At 46.3% G+C, this 19,033-nt stretch overlaps 1 protein-coding gene across 7 annotated transcripts in view; it reads left to right on the top strand.

Moving 5' to 3' along the window:
• The window catches only part of LOC109874981 (chromodomain-helicase-DNA-binding protein 9), a 119,563-nt gene extending 100,661 nt beyond the window's left edge, over positions 1–18,902 (top strand). For 5 of the 7 annotated variants that reach the window (XM_031814637.1, XM_031814632.1, XM_031814646.1 and 2 more), the window contains 15 exons: positions 529–632; positions 1,055–1,172; positions 1,535–1,592; positions 1,774–1,822; positions 4,156–4,423; positions 4,750–4,955; positions 5,230–6,138; positions 6,297–6,463; positions 6,676–6,945; positions 7,817–8,003; positions 8,457–8,605; positions 8,935–9,168; positions 9,436–9,585; positions 9,682–9,786; positions 13,211–18,902. In XM_031814637.1, coding sequence (XP_031670497.1) covers positions 529–632; positions 1,055–1,172; positions 1,535–1,592; positions 1,774–1,822; positions 4,156–4,423; positions 4,750–4,955; positions 5,230–6,138; positions 6,297–6,463; positions 6,676–6,945; positions 7,817–8,003; positions 8,457–8,605; positions 8,935–9,168; positions 9,436–9,585; positions 9,682–9,786; positions 13,211–14,209 — 3,973 coding nt within the window. In that variant the 3' untranslated portion in view covers positions 14,210–18,902. The remainder of the gene's footprint in view (positions 1–528; positions 633–1,054; positions 1,173–1,534; positions 1,593–1,773; positions 1,823–4,155; positions 4,424–4,749; positions 4,956–5,229; positions 6,139–6,296; positions 6,464–6,675; positions 6,946–7,816; positions 8,004–8,456; positions 8,606–8,934; positions 9,169–9,435; positions 9,586–9,681; positions 9,787–13,210) is intronic. The other 2 variants (XM_031814665.1, XM_031814653.1) reach the window with 2 other exon arrangements.
• The last annotated feature ends 131 nt before the right edge of the window (positions 18,903–19,033 follow it).

Here is a 19,033-nt window from a genome sequence, read left to right as displayed (position 1 = left end):
CTGAAGGAGGGCACAGCTAGTCAGACTCAGGGAAGGAAGGTCCATGTATAACAGAGGGCACAGCTAGTCAGACTCAGGGAAGGAAGGTCCATGTCTGAAGGAGGGCACAGCTAGTCAGACTCAGGGAAGGAAGGTCCATGTATAACAGAGGTCACAGCTAGTCAGACTCAGGGAAGGAAGGTCCATGTCTGAAGGAGGGCACAGCTAGTCAGACTCAGGGGAAAGTCAGTAGTCACTCCACCTGCTGTTTAAAGATGGATCAGCAGCTTCTCAGAACCAATACTATTAAGGAGGGTATTCAGAAGTGGGTGAGGAAAAACGTTGACTATTTCTAGCCTCCAGACACATTTTCAGCCTTGATGCTGAAAGCTTATGGTTTTGGGTGTACCATTCTGTTGCTTATCTGAGAATCAATGTTGGGATGGAAACCCAGCTGTCATACTACCCATGAGTCCCCCATGCTGTTGTACCCATAAGTCCCTGTTCCTCCTGTCATGTTGTGTTCTGTCCACACCCCCTCCTCATCAGTGAGATCAAGATCTGGGTTCCTGAGCCCGACAGCTCTGAGCTACCAGCCCTGTGGTGGGACAACATCTCTGACAAGTGTCTGCTGTTGGGGGTTTACAAGCACGGTGAGTCAACAACAGGGACCAGGGATGTGCTAACTGACCCACAGGCCTGAGACATCTAGAATGTGTAATACTAGGGCTACGATACTAGCTTAACACTTAGAATACATGCCCAATACATGACTTTATGCTAAGTGGGTTTACTAGAATGGATATAGGAACAGAGCCAAGTCAAATGTAGAGAAAGGGTCAGGGGGAATTCATCAGATACGGTGTAGTATGTACAATTCTGAGTTAGTGTCATGTGGAAAATGTACTGTATGTGTTTTCATGTTCTTCCACAGGGATGTAGTTAACACTGGATGACAGCTGTCACACTCACCTTTTGGGGGAAAGTGGCCAGCTGTATGTTTGTTTTTTATCTCTTCATGTTTCCAAGTTCTAACCTCTGTTTGCTTACCTCTCCACTGTGGTCCACTATACAGGTTATGAGAAGTATAACACAGTGCGTGCAGACCCTGCCCTCTGCTTCCTAGAGCGGGTGGGCCGGCCAGACGAGAAGGCCATCGCTGCTGAACAGAGAGCCAATGACTTCATGGATGGGTAGGTAACATTACACATCATGGCTGACTGACTGACTGAGTCAGGTAGTTAGCTTGTCGGTCTCCTCCACTGACTCAGACAGGGCTTAGACACACTTAAAAAGTTTCAGTTGTTGTAACACTTTTTATAACCAGTCATAAAGCTATGATAGAAAAGGAAGAAACCAGAAACTGATATTATTGTAAAAACCTTTTCTGAAGTGAATCTGAGTCCGTGTTTAGTTCAGAGCTGTTAGGGGCTGCCTGCAAGTTCCCCTGTCTGTTACCTTGTGTGGCCCTTGCTGACTGACTGAATAACTGGCTGACTTACTGGCTGGCTGGCTGGCTGGCTGGCTGACTGACGGTTGTTATCTGTGTTTGCAGGGACGTGGATGACCCAGAATACAAGCCTGCCCCAGCCTTGCTGAAGGACGATATGGAGGTGAGGCCACAGTGAATGGGGGCAGAACAGAGCCAGCACAGCAACAGATAAGGCTTCTGTACACACTGACTGGCATGTGTATTCTCTGCCCCTGTAGAGACTAGACAATAGAGGTTGTTTTGAGTGTTATTGTGTCCAGTTCTGTGTCCAGTGTTTTAACACACACTTCTCTCCTCCATAGGATGACGCCTCCTCTCCTGGAGACCTGGTTGTCACAGACAACCCTGGAGGTCAGTTACATCTTGCTATTCAGTCTCTTTCTACTCAGCTTTTGTACTATCACAACCAATACACATCATATTACAATATCTACTACCAGTCACTACTACTACCAGTCACTACTACTACTAGTCACTACTACTAATACTGCTACTACAAGTCACTACTACCAGTCACTACTACTATTACTACTACTACTACTAATACTGCTACTACAAGTCACTACCACTACTACCAGTCACTACTACTACCAGTCACTACTACTAATACTACTACTACAAGTCACTACTACTACCCGTAACTACTAATACTACCAGTCACTACTACTACCAGTCACTACTACTACTACTACTACTACTACCAGTCACTACTACTACTACAAGTCACTACTACTCCTACTACTACTACTAAACTCAGCAAAAAAAGAAACTTCCCATTTTCAGGACCCTGTCTTTCAAAGATAATTTGTAAAGATCACAGATCTTCATTGTAAAGGGTTTAAACACATTTTCCCATGCTTGTTCAATGAACCATCAACAATTAATGAACATGCACCTGTGGAACGGTCGTTAAGACACAACAGCTTACAGACGGTAGGCAATTAAGGTCACAGTTATAAAAACTTAGGACACTAAAGAGGTCTTTCTACTGACTCTGAAAAACACAAAAAGAAAGATACCCAAGGTCCCTGCTCATCTGCGTGAACATGCCTTAGGCAAGCTGCAAGGAGGCATGAGGACTGCAGATGTGGCCAGGGCAATAAATTGCAATGCCCGTACTGTGAGACGCCTAAGACAGAGCTACAGGGAGACAGGACGGACAGCTGATCGTCCTCGCAGTGGCAGACCACGTGTATCAACACCTGCACAGGATCGGTACATCCGAACATCACACCTACGGGACAGGTACAGGATGCTAACAACAACTGCCCGAGTTACACTAGGAACACACAATCCCTCCATCAGTGCTCAGACTGTCCGCAATCAGCTGAGAGAGGCTGGACTGAGGGCTTGTAGGCCTGTTGTAAGGCAGGTCCTCACCAGACATCACCGGCAACAACGTTGCCTATGGGCACAAACCCACCGTCACTGGACCAGACAGGACTGGCAAAAAGTGCTCTTCACTGACAAGTCGCGGTTTTGTCTCACCATGGGTGATGGTCGGATTCGTGTTTATCGTCGAAGGAATGAGCCTGTAATCTGGAGCGGCATCGATTTGGAGGTGGAGGGTTCGTCATGGTCTGGGGCGGTGTGTCACAGCATCATCAGACTGAGCTTGTTGTTATTGCAGGCAATCTCAACGCTGTGTGTTACAGGGAGGACATCCTCCTCCCTCATGTGGTACCCTTCCTGCAGGCTCATCCTGACATGACCCTCCAGCATGACAATGCCACCAGCCATACTGCTCGTTCTGTGCGTGATTTCCTGCAAGACAGGAATGTCAGTGTTCTGCCATGGCCAGCAAAGAGCCCGGCTCGTAATCCCATTGAGCACATCTGTGACCTGTTGGATCGGAGGGTGAGGGCTAGGGCCATTCCCCCCAGAAATGTCCGGGAACTTGCAGGTGCCTTGGTGGAAGAATGGGGTATCATCTCACAGCAAGAACTGGCAAATCTGGTGCAGTCCTTGAGGAGGAGATGCACTGCAGTACTTAATGCAGCTGGTGGCCACACCAGATACTGACTGTTACTTTTGATTTTGATCCCCCCTTTGTTTAGGGACACATTATTCCATTTCTGTTAGTCACATGTCTGTGGAACTTGTTCAGTTTATGTCTCAGTTGTTGAATCTTGATATGTTCATACAAATATTTACACATGTTAGGCTTGCTGAAAATAAACGCAGTTGACAGTGAGAGGACGTTTTTTGTTGTTGCTGAGTTTACTACTACTACTACCAGCTACTGTTACCACTACTACTACCAGTCACCACTAATACTACTATTACTACTCGCTACTACTACAACTAGTTAATACTACTACTACTACCAGTTAATACTACTACTACTACTACCAGTCACCACCACTACTGCTACTACCAGTCACGACTAACACTACTACTACTACTCACTACTACTACAGCTAGTTAATACTACTGATACTACTACCTGTCACCCACACTACTACAACTACCAGTCACTACTAGTACCAGTCACTACTATTGCAACAACAACAACAACAACTACTATATATTTTATTACCAACAGTCACTTCTATTACAAACAGTCACTACTACTAGTGCTTCTACTGCTGAAACTACTACAACTTCTTCCACTACTATAAAACAACTTAAAAGGCGTTCTCCCTGGTTAAACAATGTGTGTGTTGTGTATGTGTGCTCTCCAGAGGGTGCTCCAGTGATGATGGAGGGGTTAGGTGGTGGAGGAGGAGGAGGAGGAGGAGACGCAGCCTACTGGCCCTCCTCCTCAGTGCTAACAGCCAGACTGAGACGTCTGATCACAGCCTCTCAGCGCTACACCAAGTCCAGACAGATCCTCCACATCCACCAGACCCAGCACATCACCCAGGTCACGCCCTCACTGTGTCCCCTGCCACCCACCCTCAACGACACGATCAACCCCAAGATGGCCGCCAAGATAGAACGCCAGCAGAGGTGAGTAAAGCTGCAAGGCCTGGACAGAAACGTAAATTTAGCCACGGTCTATAACTTATACCAATGTCTTCTTTCTCTCCTCCCTCTGTGTATATCTCTATCTCTACCCCTATTTCTCTCTTCTTTCTCTCCTCCCTCTGTATTTCTCTATCTCTACCCCTATTTCTCTCTTCTTTCTCTCCTCCCTCTGTGTATATCTCTATCTCTACCCCTATTTCTCTCTTCTTTCTCTCCTCCCTCTGTGTATATCTCTATCTCTACCCCTATTTCTCTCTTCTTTCTCTCCTCCCTCTGTGTCTTTTTCTTTCTCCCTTCCTCTCACCCAGATGGACGAGGCGAGAGGAAGCTGATTTTTACCGTGTGGTGTCTACCTTTGGTGTGGTGTTTGACCCAGACCTGGGCCGTTTCGACTGGACCAAGTTCAGAGCCATGGCTCGGCTGCACAAGAAGACAGACGAGAGTCTGCAGAAGTACCTGTGGGCCTTCACTGCCATGTGCAGGAGAGTGTGTCGCCTGCCACCCAGAGAAGGAGGTAAGAGATACTGTTCATCTGTGCTGTGCCACCTGTAGAAAGGGTGTGGAAGTCAATATACTTATAAGCTGTATACTGTGTTGTGTGCTTACCAATACCTGCTGATAATGTGCTACAGAGTTAATGATTTCAGGAAATGCTGGGGAAACAAGCAAGTGATAAGGTTAACGATCAATGGAAAGTTAAACAGCAAGTGGAATGAGTCCACACAAAATGCAAACACAGATGTATGAATTATGCAGGACAGCCTTATTCTCTCTCTCCCTCTCTCTAGACACAGCGGTGGACCCCTCTCTGTCCATTCAGCCCATCACAGAGGAGCGTGCATCTCGCACCCTCTACAGAGTAGAGCTGCTACGCCAGGTCAGGGAACAGGTCCTGCGCCACCCCTTGCTCTATGAGCGCCTGCCCCTGTGCCAGCTGGGCTCGGACCTGCCCGTGTGGTGGGAGACCGGTACCCACGACCGAGACCTCCTAATCGGGGCCACCAAGCACGGCGTCAGCCGCACAGACTACCACATCCTCCGAGACCCAGAGCTCTGCTTCATGGCTGCCCAGCGCAACTACAGCCAGAATAAAGGAGTCCAACAGCCATCCCAGACCCCTACTCCGCTCCTGAACCCCCAGTACCAGGCTAGTAGAGACCCAGCCTTGGCAGAGTCCCCAGTGCCAACCCCAGCCCAGATGGAGAGGGAGGACATCCCGGGGGCAGTGCCCAAAGAAGAACCTCTCTCGGAGGGGGAGGAGCGCATGGAGAGAGGGGGTCAGGTGAAGGGGGAGAGGTGGAGTCCCCAGCCTGCCCCTCTCACCCCTACAGGGATAGAGGAGAAGCCTGACCTGGGGGTGGTGAAAGGAGAGAACGAGAGCCACATGGTGGCGGCACGGACCAAGCCACTCACACCCAACTCAGCCGCCAGGAAAGAGAAGAAAGCCAATAAAAGAAGTCGAAGAGAGGCCAGACGAGCCGCCTCCGCAGCATCAGACTCCGACTCGGACGGCTCCTCCTCCAGCTCTTCATCACGATCTTCTTCATCATCGTCATCGTCGTCCTCTTCCTCCTCACGCTCCGGATCCAGCTCCTCTTCGTCTTCATCCTGCTCATCAGGCTCCTCATCTTCCTCTTCCTCATCTTCATCTTCCTCTGTTAACAGTGAGAGTGAGGGAGAGGAAGGAAAGATCAAGGGTGAGTGCTGCTACTATTCTTTTGGTTCTTGCAGTGAAAGACTTTTACAGTACCGTTGAGGCAATCACTGTTGTAAATATGCCATGGTAGTTAGGCTGTCTGTTGTGTTGTATATTTTGAGGTTTTCTGAAGTAGAGTTATATTGCATGTTCTTCCAGTCCCGACAGTGGCCATCGTGAAGGGATTTGACGAAGACAGTGTGGCGTCTCTCAGCACCACTCAGGATGAGATGCAGGACAGTCACGTGACAGAGAACGGCAGCAACAACTCACACCACCACCCCTTCCAGGGAGGATACATGCTGGCTGCATCCTACTGGCCCAAGGTAAACACACACTAAACCTCTTAGTGTTTCAGTTCTAGCCTGAGTTAGTTTCCTGAGAATCCCAACCATGTTGAAAAAGCCCTTAGGAGGGTGCTGTTCACGTTAATTCAGTTTTATTTCATCCTTCCACCAGACGATATAGTCCGGGCAAAAGCCAATCAGCATCCAGCATCCAAACAACTTGTTTTATAATGTCCCCTGTCCCCCTGTAGGACCGTGTGATGATCAACCGTCTGGACAGTATCTGCCAAGCAGTGCTGAAGGGAAAGTGGCCGGGGGCCCGGCGGTCGTACGAGGCAGGAGGGGCTGTAGCCTCCTTCTACACCACCAAGCTGCTGGACAATGCAGCTGCGGCCAACAACAGCAGCAACCTCTGCTCAGCTTCCGCCTCGGCCTCAGAGGACCCATCTGCCTCCCCTCAGGGTTCAAAGGTGAAGAAGCATGTTGCAGGAGAAAAGGAGTTCTCAGTGAAAATGAATGAAGTATGTTGATTTCCGTTACTCCCCTCTCGTAGGACCCCACACTACTCCAAAGCCTAATTGTGGTGTTTCAGCATGTTTTGTTGGGGATTTTGATTTTGTTGTTTTGGCTGCTGCCTACAGCACTGATTTGTTTAATAGTAATACCCTCTTTAATTTCTACCCACTCCATGTGGATTGGGATCTGGGCTGTAATTACATTTTTACATAAATCAGTCGTTCATGGATGGGAAGCTAATAAGAAGCTTAGTGTGGGGAGACACTGGGGTTTGAGAGGGTTCATCTGATTGAGATGGGGCTGGCTCGCTATTGTGGGGGATTGTGATGGGGCTCTAGTACTGTGGGTGTTCTGTCTCTAATGGGGCTGATAGCAGCTGGGCTATTAACCATGCAGGCCTGCTTCCTGCTTGCTTTGATACTACAGTAGCTAGCTATGAGCCTACTTTGCCATATCAACAGAGGGAGGAGCATTTGTGTCAAATATTCTATAAAATGGCCAGAAGCTACAGTGTTGCTGGGACTTTCCTGACCAGTTTGGCTGGAATTTTGACCTTAATAAGGAATATGCTGAAAGCCGCAGCTTTCCCTGTGACATAGTCCTTCAGTAAACTCCTGACATTGCATAGTCAACTTACCCTATATGCTACAGTATATGCTGTTTCCCTACCCATAACTATCCCAACTTCCAAGCATACAGAATGCTCTGTATGACAAGCCAACAAAGTATTTTGCCAATGCAGTGAAAACAAGCACTTAGTCCCCTCCCTTTTTTCTGTTCTTTTTTTGGGGGGGGGTTCTGTAGAAGGGGCTCCAATGCCATCAGACAGTGTGACCTTGTGTTTCTGTGTAATTGACTGACTGCCCCTCTCTGCAGCAGGAGGGGGGTCTGAAGCTGACCTTCCAGAAGCAGGGGCCCGGCCAGCCCCTGAAGAGGCCCCTGGAGCCTGAGGAGGGGCCCCTGAGCCAGCAGCAGTACCTTACAAGGCTCCATGAGCTCCAGAGTGCCTCAGACACCAGTCTGGCTGACTTCACCAAGCCCCAGGCTGCCAGCTTCCCACAGGGTACATACAGACTAGGGCTGACCACAAAGTCCTGTTTTAACAGCAATGTATTGTTAGTTTATACAATTGATAGTTCATACTAGGCAGGTAGCCTAGTGGTTAGATCGTTGGACTAGTAACTGAAAGGTTGCAAGATCTAATCCCCGAGCTGGCAAGGTAAAAGTCTGTCGTTCTGCTCCTGAACAAGGCAGTTATCCCACTGTTCCTAGGCCGTCATTGAAAATAAGAATTTGTTCTTAACTGACTTGCCTAGTTAAATAAAGGTAAAAACTATTTAAATACCTGTCTGGTAAAGAATACCCTTCATGAGAAATCTCAAAGCTAAACAGTGTTTTTTATTTGCTACCACTAGATGACAGCAAAGATACATTTTCCCATATGTTGTACATTCATGATTGTGATGGTGTGTACTGCTTTAGTCTTCTGTTTTAATCTGGGACATGTTGTTTCCAGCATCTACAGGTCTGGCAGGTCAGATGAAGCTGAACGGAGGTATGGACGGCCAGCCGGTGGTGAAGAGGAGGAGAGGAAGAAGGAAGAATGTGGAGGGGATGGACCTGCTCTTTATGAACAGGAAAAGAGGACCAGCCGTGCCTGAAAGCGTAAGATCTTAATTTACTTTTCTCTCTTCTCTTTGGGGCTCTACGTCTTCCATGTCAATCCTCTCACTCAGATCTTGCTGTCTTAGGTCCTTCAACATTTAGTCCTTCAACACTGGCTACTGGGAAGCTACATGTGATTCCATGGTTGTAAGAGATATTTAAAGTTTGAAGAGTATGCTTAAATGTGTTTACCTAGCAATTGAAAATATAATATAGGATTTACTGTGTATACTGAAGTATAGGAGGCTGTATGAGGGCTGTGCTATGCCTATACAAATACTAGCCACTAGATATTCACTGATGGGATGATGTCTACCCTGCATCTCCAGGTGCCCCAGGCGTGGGGAGGTATGAGTCAGGCTGGCACTGGGCTGTCTATTGCCTCAGGGCAGGGTAACCCCCTAGGGGCCCAGGGCCCTATGGACACAGAGAGCAGGGTCTCTGTCATCAACCTGAAAGATGGGACCCGTCTGGCCGGAGACGATGCCCCCAGGAGGAGGGAGCTGGAGCTGTGGCTCAAAGAACACCCAGGCTTTGTGGCTGACACAGGGGCCTTCATCCCTGTGAGTCCCTCCCTTCCTCTTCCTCACCCTCTGATTCTCCATTCCTCTATCCCTAACCCAGGGTTTATTAAGGGCTGTGAATATACTGTACAACTACAATAGACATCCGTCAGGGTTACTGTCAATTCTATTTCCATTCAGTCAATTCATGACATAAACAGAAATTCCATTTGCAATTTGAATAAAATTTTCATTGAAGTCCTGTAGTAGTCCTTGTAGTCCTGTAGTTGAACCTCTGTATCCCTGACCCTCTCTTCTCCTCCTCAGGGAGTGAATAAGAGGCAGCTGGAGCAGTTCCAGCAGGATGGTAGACCCAAGCAGAAGAGGCATCGCTGCAGGAACCCCAACAAGATCGATGTCAACAGTCTGACAGGAGAGGAGAGGGTCCAGATCATCAACAGGAGAAATGCACGCAAGGTGTGTGCGTGTGTGCGTGTGTGTGTGTGTGTGTGTGTGCGTGCGTGCTGTACAACTTCTACTTTGTCTCATGTTGTCCTCCCGTCCTCTCCCCAGGTTGGTGGGGCCTTCGCCCCCCCTCTAAAGGACCTGTGTCGGTTCCTTCAGGAGAACCCAGAGTACGGGGTTCCACCAGAGTGGGCCGACGTCGTCAAGCAGTCGGTAAGTCTGAGCCTTTACCTCCTTCATATGCTGTAGAACACCCCACAGGTCTACTTCACGTGTATAAAAGAGGAATAATAGAACTACATGTATCTAGCTTGGCTAGTTGTCAGTGCAGTGACTGTGGTATAGTTAAGCAATAAGGCCAAGGGGCTGTGGTATATGGCTGATATACCACGGCTAATCAAATCAAATCAAATTGTATTTGTCACATACACACAGTTAGCAGATGTTAATGCGAGTGTAGCAAAATGCTTGTGCTTCTAGTTCCGACAATGCAGTAATAACGAACAAGTAATCTAACCTAACAATTCCACAACTACTACCTTATACACACAAGTGTAAAGGGATAAAGAATATGTACATAAAGATATATGAATGAGTGATGGTACAGAACAGCATAGGCAAGATGCAGTAGATGGTATAGAGTACAGTATATACATATGAGATGAGTAATGTAGGGTATGTAAACATAAAAGTGGCATAGTTTAAAGTGGCTAGTGATACATGTATTACATAAAGATGGCAAGATGCAGTAGATGGTATAGAGTACAGTATATACATATGAGATGAGTAATGTAGGGTATGTAAACATTATATTAAGTGGCATTGTTTAAAGTGGCTAGTGATACTTTTTTTTTTTTTACATCAATTTCCATTATTAAAGTGGCTGGAGTTGAGTCAGTATGTTGGCAGCAGCCACTCAATGTTAGTGGTGGCTGTTTAACAGTCTGATGGCCTTGTGATAGAAGCTGTTTTTCAGTCTCGGTCCCTGCTTTGATGCACCTGTACTGACTTCGCCTTCTGGATGATAGCGGGGTGAACAGGCAGTGGCTCGGGTGGTTGTTGTCCTTGATGATCTTTTTGGCCTTCCTGTGACATCGGGTGGTGTAGGTGTCCTGGATGGCAGATAGTTTGCCCCCGGTGATGCGTTGTGCAGACCTCACTACCCTCTGGAGAGCCTTACGGTTGTGGACGGAGCAGTTGCCGTACCAGGCAGTGATACAGCCCGACAGGATGCTCTCGATTGTGCATCTGTAGAAGTTTGTGAGTGCTTTTGGTGACAAGCCGAATTTCTTCAGCCTCCTGAGGTTGAAGAGGCGCTGCTGCGCCTTCTTTACAATGCTGTCTGTGTGGGTGGACCATTTCAGTTTGTCCGTGATGTGTATGCCGAGGAACTTAACTTACTACCCTCTCCACTACTGTCCCGTCGATGTGGATAGGGTGGATTTGGGGGTGCTCCCTCTGCTGTTTCCTGAAGTCCACAATCATCTCCTTTGTTTTGTTGACGTTGAGTGTGAGGTCATTTTCCTGACACCACACTCCGAGGGCCCTCACCTCCTCCCTGTAGGCCGTCTCGTTGTTGTTGGTAATCAAGCCTACCACTGTAGTGTCGTCCGAACAGGGAGTACAGGAGAGGGCTCAGAACGCACCCTTGTGGGGCCCCAGTGTTGAGGATCAGCGGGGTGGAGATGTTGTTACCTACCCTCACCACCTGGGGGCGGCCCGTCAGGAAGTCTAGAACCCAGTTGCACAGGGCGGGGTCGAGACCCAGGGTCTCGAGCTTGATGACGAGTTTGGAGGGTACTATGGTTTTAAATGCTGAGCTGTAGTCGATGAACAGCATTCTCACATAGGTATTCCTCTTGACCAGATGGGTTAGGGCAGTGTGCAGTGTGGTTGCGTCATCTGTGGACTTATTGGGGCGGTAAGCAAATTGGAGTGGGTCTAGGGTGTTAGGTAGGGTGGAGGTGATATGGTCCTTGACTTGTCTCTCAAAGCACTTCATGATGACGGAAGTGGGTAGTCATTTAGCTCAGTTACCTTAGCTTTCTTGGGAACAGGAACCATGGTGGCCCTCTTGAAGCATGTGGGAACAGCAGACTGGGATAAGGATTGGTTGAATATGTCCGTAAACACACCAGCCAGCTGGTCTGCACATGCTCTGAGGACGCGGCTGGGGATGCCGTCTGGGCCTGCAGCCTTGCGAGGGTTAACACGTTTAAATGTTTTACTCACGTCGGTTGCAGTGAAGGAGAGTCCGCAGGTTTTGGTAGCGGGCCGTGTCAGTGACACTGTATTGTCCTCAAAGCGAGCAAATAAGTTATTTAGTCTGTCTGGGAGCAAGACATCCTGGTCCGCGACGGGGCTGGTTTCCTTTTTGTAATCAGTGATTGACTGTAGACCCTGCCACATACCTCTTGTGTCTGAGCCGTTGAATTGCAACTCTACTTTGTCTCTATACTGATGCTTAGCTTGTTTGATTGCCTCGCGGAGGGATTAGCTACACTGTTTGTATTCGGTCATGTTTCCGGTCACCTTGCCCTGGTTAAAAGCAGTGGTTCGCGCTTTCAGTTTCGCGCGAATGCTGCTGGTTTGGGAATGTTTTAATCGTTGCTGTGGGTATAACATCGCCGATGCACTTTCTAATGAACTCGCTCACCAAATCAGCGTATTCGTCAATGTTGTTGTGTGACGCAATGCGGAACATATCCAAATCCACGTGATCGAGGCAGTCTTGAAGCGTGGAATCAGATTGGTCGGACCAGCTTTGAACAGACCTGAGCACGGGAGCTTCTTGTTTTAGTTTCTGTCCGTAGGCTGGAAGCATCAAAATGGAGTCATGGTCAGCTTTTCTGAAAGGAGGGCAGGGGAGGGCCTTATATGCGTCGCGGAAGTTAGAATAACAATGATCCAGAGTTTTATCAGCCCTTGTTGCGCAATCGATATGCTGATAGAATTTAGGTAGTCTTGTTTTCAGATTAGCCTTGTTAAAATCCCCAGCTACAATGAATGCAGCCTCAGGATATGTGGTTTCCAGTTTACATAGTCAAATAAAGTTTGTTCAGGACCATCGATGTGTCTGCTTGGGGGGGAATATATACGGCGTGATTATAATCTAAGACAATTCCCTTGGTAGATAATGCTGTCGACATTTGATTGTTAGGAATTCTAAGTCAGGTGAACAGGAGGACTTGAGTTCCTGTATGTTGTTATGATCACACCACGTCTTGTTAATTATAAGGCATAACCCCCCGCCCCTCTTCTTACCAGAAAGACGCTTGTTTCTGTCGAAGGTATGCTAGAAGAAATCAGCTGGCTGTACCGACTCCGTTAGCGTCTCTCAAGTGAGCCATGTTTCCGTGAAGCAAAGAACGCTTTACCCAGGGCTAAGGGCTGTTCTTATGCACAACGCAATATGGTTTGCCATATACCACAAACCCCTGAGGTGCCTTATTGCTATTATAAACTGGATACCAACGTAATTAGAGCAGTAAAAATACATGTTTTGTCATACCCGTGGTATACCACGGATGTCTGCCAATCAGCATTCAGGGCTGGAACTACCCAGTTTCTAACTGTAGTTATCTAATGAAGTTGTTGATTAGAGTGCTAACCCTGTGTTTCTCTGTCTGCCCTTCAGGGCTACCTCCCAGAGAGCATGTTTGACCGGATCCTGACAGGACCCATCGTACCAGAGGAGGTGAGTCGGCGTGGACGGAGGCCCAAGAGCGCCCTGGCCAAGGCTGCAGCTACAGCCAACCAGGGGGCCCCATCCCTGGGCCTCAACCCCCTGCTGGCCAACGGCCTCCTCTCTGGCATGGATCTATCTAGTCTACAGGCCTTCCAGCAGAACCTCCAAAGTCTCCAGTCACTGCAGCTCACTGCCGGCCTCATGGGCCTGCCCACTGATGCTAACAACCTGGCCGCCATGTTTCCCATGATGCTCTCTGGCATGGCTGGGCTTCCCAACCTCCTGAGCATGGGGGGTCTGCTGGGGAAGCCCCCACAGGACACAACGGGGGGAGCTGAGCAGAGGAAGAGGAAGAAGGGAAGCAGAGAAGGAGGAGTAGGAGAGCCCTCGTCTGCCTCCTCCAAAGCCCCCTCCTCCCACTCCCACGGCCCCCCCTCTCTTTACACCTCGGACACCAAAGGTGAAAGGACAGAAGGTCAAAGCAGGGACGGAGATGGCCGCATCCCCAGTGTCCATTCCCCCTCTAGTTCCTCTGCCACCACCTCCACCACCACCCCACTAAGTGCTTCTGCTGCCCAGGCAGCCTCCAGTCACCCTCTGTCTCTTAACCCCTTGTTACTCTCCAGTATGCTTTACCCAGGGATGCTTCTCACTCCAGGCCTTAACCTTCCTGTGTCCACCACACAGCCACCACACAGTGACTCAAACAGTGACCACAAGCCCACTAAGACCTCTAAGACCGCCCCCTCAAAACCTCTGTCGCCAAGGAGAACACCAGAGTGTCAGGAAGAGGAGGGTCTTGGTGACAAGAGGGAGGAGTCAGGGGAACACAAGGAGGAGAACAGTGGTCCAGAAGGCTCGGGGAAGGCGGAGTCATCTTCTTCATCAGAGTCTGGGAGCTCTTCTTCATCCTCTGATGGGTCATCAGACTCCAGCGATGAAGACTGAGCCTAATGAAAATATAAATCTATTTATGGATCTATTAGAAATGTACACACATACAGTACCAGTCAAAAGTTTGGACACACCTACTCATTCAAGGGTTTTTCTTTAATTGGACTATTTTCTGCATTGTAGAATAATAGTGAAGACATCAAAACTATGAAATAACACATATGGAATCATGTCGTAAACAAACAATTGTTCAACATATTAAAATATATTTTATATTCTTCAAAGTAGCCACACTTTGCCTTGATGACAGCTTTGCACACTCTTGGCATTCTCTCAACCAGCTTCTCCTGGAATGCTTTTCCAATGGTCTTGAAGGAGTTCCCACATATGCTGATCACTTGTTGGCTGCTCTTCCTTCACTCTGCGGTCCAACTCATCCCAAACCATATCAATTGGGTTGAGGTGGGGTGATTGTGGAGGCCAGGTCATCGGCCAGGTCATCTGATGCAGCATTCCGTTTCTCTCCTTGGTCAAATAGGCCTTACACAGCCAGGAGGTGTATTTTGGGTCATGGTCCTAATAGGTCTACCAAATGCAAACCAGATGGGATGGCATATCGCTGCAGAATGCTGTGGTAGCCATGCTGGTTAAGTGTGCCTTGAATTCAAAAAAATCACAGTGTCACCATCAAAGCACCCCCATACCATCACACCTCCTCCTCCATGCTTCACTGTGGGAACCACACATGTAGAGATTATCCGTTCACCTGCTCTACGTCTCACAAAGACACGGCGGTTAGAACCAAAAATCTTACATTTGGACTCATCAGACCAAAGGACAGATTTCCACCGGTCTAATGTCTATTGCTTGTGTTTCTTGGCCCAAGCAAGTCTCTTCTTATTATTGGTGTCCTTTAGAAGTGTTTTTTTTTCAGCAATTCGACCATGAAGGCCTGATTAAGTCTCCTCTGAACAGTTGATGTTGAGATGTGTCTGAATGAAGAATTCATTTGGGCTCTAATCTAAGGTGCAGTTAACGCTAATGAACTTATCCTCTGCAGCAGAGGTATCTCTGTTTCTTCCTTTCCTGTGGCGGTCCTCATGAGAGACAGCTTCATCATAGCGCTTGATGGTTTTTGCGACTGCACTTAAAGAAACTTTCAAAGTTCTTGAAAATTTCCGGATTGACTGACCTTCATATATTTTCATTTGTTTAACAATTTTTTGGGTTACTACATGATTCCATATGTGTTATTTCATAGTTTTGATGTCTTCACTATTATTCTGCAATGTAGAAAATAGTAAAAATAAAGAAAAACCCTGGAATGAATAGGTGTGTCCAAACTTTTGACTGGTACTGTATATATTACACATATATATGGATTTTCCTGCACTTACATTGTGATTTCTTTTCATGTAAATACAGAAAACGAACTAAAATGTTGTGTAATAAAGACTACAAAAGTGAGACAAGAAGAACCATGACCTAGGAGAAACTGAAATGAACTTTCAGTGTTTGTTCAAAAAGGTACAATCTTGTTTTGAGAGACATTTTGCATGTCAAACTTTAGTAGATTTCTGAACTTTGTGAACTTGTATTAGGCCTACACACATTGATGTACAATTGCAACAACATGGGAAAAAGAAATCAAAATGGCATTATTGTAATTATCATGTTGGGATTTAATTTGATTAAAAAAGAGGAAATAAATATGCTCTCTCTGCTGAGCTGTACTGTTAATATATTTTATAGTGGGAGGAAAAGACCTTGAATATTTAGCTTTCCTTTGTAAATACTTTTACAGGTTTTCTTCTTGACACTTACAGTATACTTTGCGGATCATACGTTTGGAAAAGTCAGCAATAACTCGGGCAGCTAATGAATGTGACTGATGCTGTAGATCCTTCATCAGCCATGCTTCTCACACAAGGGAGAGGTGTTCAGTCTCTGTTCCAATGTCCACACTAACACAGTTATTCAAATGAAGAAATGTATTGGACATTCATTCTAAGTAGTATGCTAGTGTTCATTTTGGAATGTAGTCTCCCCTGCCTGTCTCGCACAACCAACACACATGGTTCTTTTGACACTGAGGTGCACTTTAGTTTCCCATATTACACTCGCTAGCACATAACCAGTTGGGTCTACTCCCCAAATGCTGCTCTCGCTGGGACAGAAAAGACACAATTCCACCCCAGTGTTTTTGACTGCATCGTTACCTCAGCAGAGTACAGAAGGGATTGAGTTCACTGCAAATACATCCTGTTGTGTGTATTGGCAAGGCTGGCTCACTCGTCCCCGCTGGGTTCTGTGTTCTTCATGGCATACTCTTGAGAGCTTCCACTCGCTTAGTCTCTTCCAGTGCCTTGAGTCTGCGAGACTACCACTCACTGTGTTCTGGCTGTGTGTGTTTGTTTGCGTGGGCATTTCTTTCCATTTTGGCTGAGTCAGTGTGTTCTTCAGGCCATGTACTGATTGTGTCCCATGCATGCAGCATCAATCGGGCCATTGTGTATTGGGGAGGCTAGAGCATTGGGTTCTACAACCAAAAGTGAAGTCACATAAACAGTGACTGCTGGTATAGTCGACATAGTATACTCAACACCCCCTGAGTCATCTTTAATATTTAAAAGCCCATCAGTATCTGTGTTCCACTCGTAGTGCCGCCTTCTGCTATCGAAGGAGCTGAAGAATCTCCAATGAGCTCTGACTGTGGGTGATGTCTAGTCTTCCATTCTGAACACAGTGTGTCCCTGTTGTGTTGAATCACCTTGCTATCATAAACTAGTAATGAAGTAGCTACACCGTATGTGTATTGAGAGACCAGAGGGGTTTGTATTGTCTCTGATATAACTAGATTACTGAGTCATCAAAATTATTTTAATAATTGACTGTTTAAAAGCATAGTTTATACAATGATTGCAGTGATTCTGAATAGTATTGGGTTGGCTATGGTAGGTTAAGTTTAGGCTTGAGTAAGACTGAATATCCAGACCTTCCTTTAGAACTGAGCTGCTTTGCTGACTGTTCTCTCTGATTCATGGGAATTGGAGGCTTTTAAGTGTTAATTTCTAGCCTGGAATCCAAACTGATATGCTGTTTCATCACTAAACACATTGTTCAGTCTGATTTCACCAGGCTAGTTCATTTCTCCATATGTCTTACTGATCAATCCACTGATGACTGGATCGGCAGACAGACTGATAGATGTAGAAGTGTCCTTACGCTCGCTGTACCTCTGTGTATTTCACACCCTCACTTTCTCACTCAACTTCCAGTCAGTATCTGATGTGATTTAACAGATGTTTTATGTTCCTTATTTTCTATGGCTCAATGGTGGTGTATTTTTTCATTACCATATGACATGGCTCATCTGTGCTCATCCTCGTGGTAACCAAGGGAGACACTGAGACTGGAATTCAGTATACCCTAAGTACCTGTTGTAATTATGTTTAGTGGAACAGTGCTTTCCGGATTGATACAGCACCGTGTAGGAGAACTGTCAGTACATGTTGGACTGCTAGGCAGGCACACATTTGGAAATGATCTTGAAGATGAATGAGACGTTTTATTTTACATGGTGACAATGAAACGTCACAACAGGTTACATCTGTGGTAGAGACATTCATTTAGTCTCTCAGCCTTCATTTAGCTGTTCACTGAGCCTATATTGAACCCATTCATCAACGTATACAAGCCCACCAGACAGACAGCCCTGCCCTGTTGTCTAAACCAAGACTGATGAAGAACCTCCACTCACTGAAATACCATTTACTTTAAAGATGTTTTGTTTTCCCCATTCACTTATGATGTCCTTTACCATTGTTTCTGTGTGTAAACTCAGAGACAGCCAGGTTGTTACTCTTCCTGAAAGTCAACCTAAATAGATTTAACATTGTCAGATTGCCACTTTAGTTTGGGCTGGTTCCGACCACTAGGTCTCAGAAGCCTAGTGAATTCAATAGAACAACCTTCAACTGTCATTTTGTTCCACTTCATACCTAGTCTATCCCTAAATCTACCAGTGCCCTTAGGCAGAATCCCAGCCTTTGCTGCTTCCAGGTTATAATATTCACCCAAATATGATTGTTTTAGCAGGCTTTATTTTCAGACCCAACAGGCAGACAAGAGGCATGGATTCATTCCTACTAGTGTGACAAGAAGCCTGCTTAATTTTCTGAAAGACAGACCCATAGCTCTGTTTAAGTTGAAATGTTAGTACTGAGGGGAGAGCTGGATTTGACTAAATATGGAACAATATATTTGCTTTTATTATGTATTTTGATGAGATTTTTCTGATAGTTTGTTATAGGTCTCCCTATGTCACATACATCTACAGTGCTGAACTGACTGATTAGATCAGTCATAGACTCGCCTCACTGGCACAATGAAATGACCAATATGCAACAGACAGACTAATAAAGCACACACTACTACACGTTAATTAGAATTTTCATTTTCGGTAAAGTAGTTGCTGAAATTGACAAATAGATGATTGGCATTGTATTTTTTGTTTCAAGCTTGATAATATCCTGAAGTCATCAAGTCTGTTCTTGTTTATGTTTGGTTGTTTTTTGGACAGTTGCAATATTTGCAAGTTGTGGTCTGTGTAGTGGAATAATATGTTGTGTAGTGGGGAGGACAAGCATCTTAAAAAGTCATGTGTAATTTATTGGATTACTTTCTATGAAGTTATATAGAGGAAATTGAAGTTTAATTATTTTTATTAAACATATTCTGACTATCCCTGAAGCCTGTCTTTCTGTATTCTTTCACATTGACCCAGTTACAGGCACTTCAAGGTATCCAGAATTACAAGTTTGTTTATTGTTCACTGGTGATATAAATATAGGATGATAATGTCTTAGTTAATAGTGT

Source organism: Oncorhynchus kisutch, linkage group LG3, assembly GCF_002021735.2.
Source record: "Oncorhynchus kisutch isolate 150728-3 linkage group LG3, Okis_V2, whole genome shotgun sequence".
NCBI lineage: Eukaryota > Metazoa > Chordata > Actinopteri > Salmoniformes > Salmonidae > Oncorhynchus > Oncorhynchus kisutch.
The sequence above is the reverse complement of the archived record's forward strand: the minus strand, read 5'-3'. Positions and strand labels throughout refer to the sequence as shown.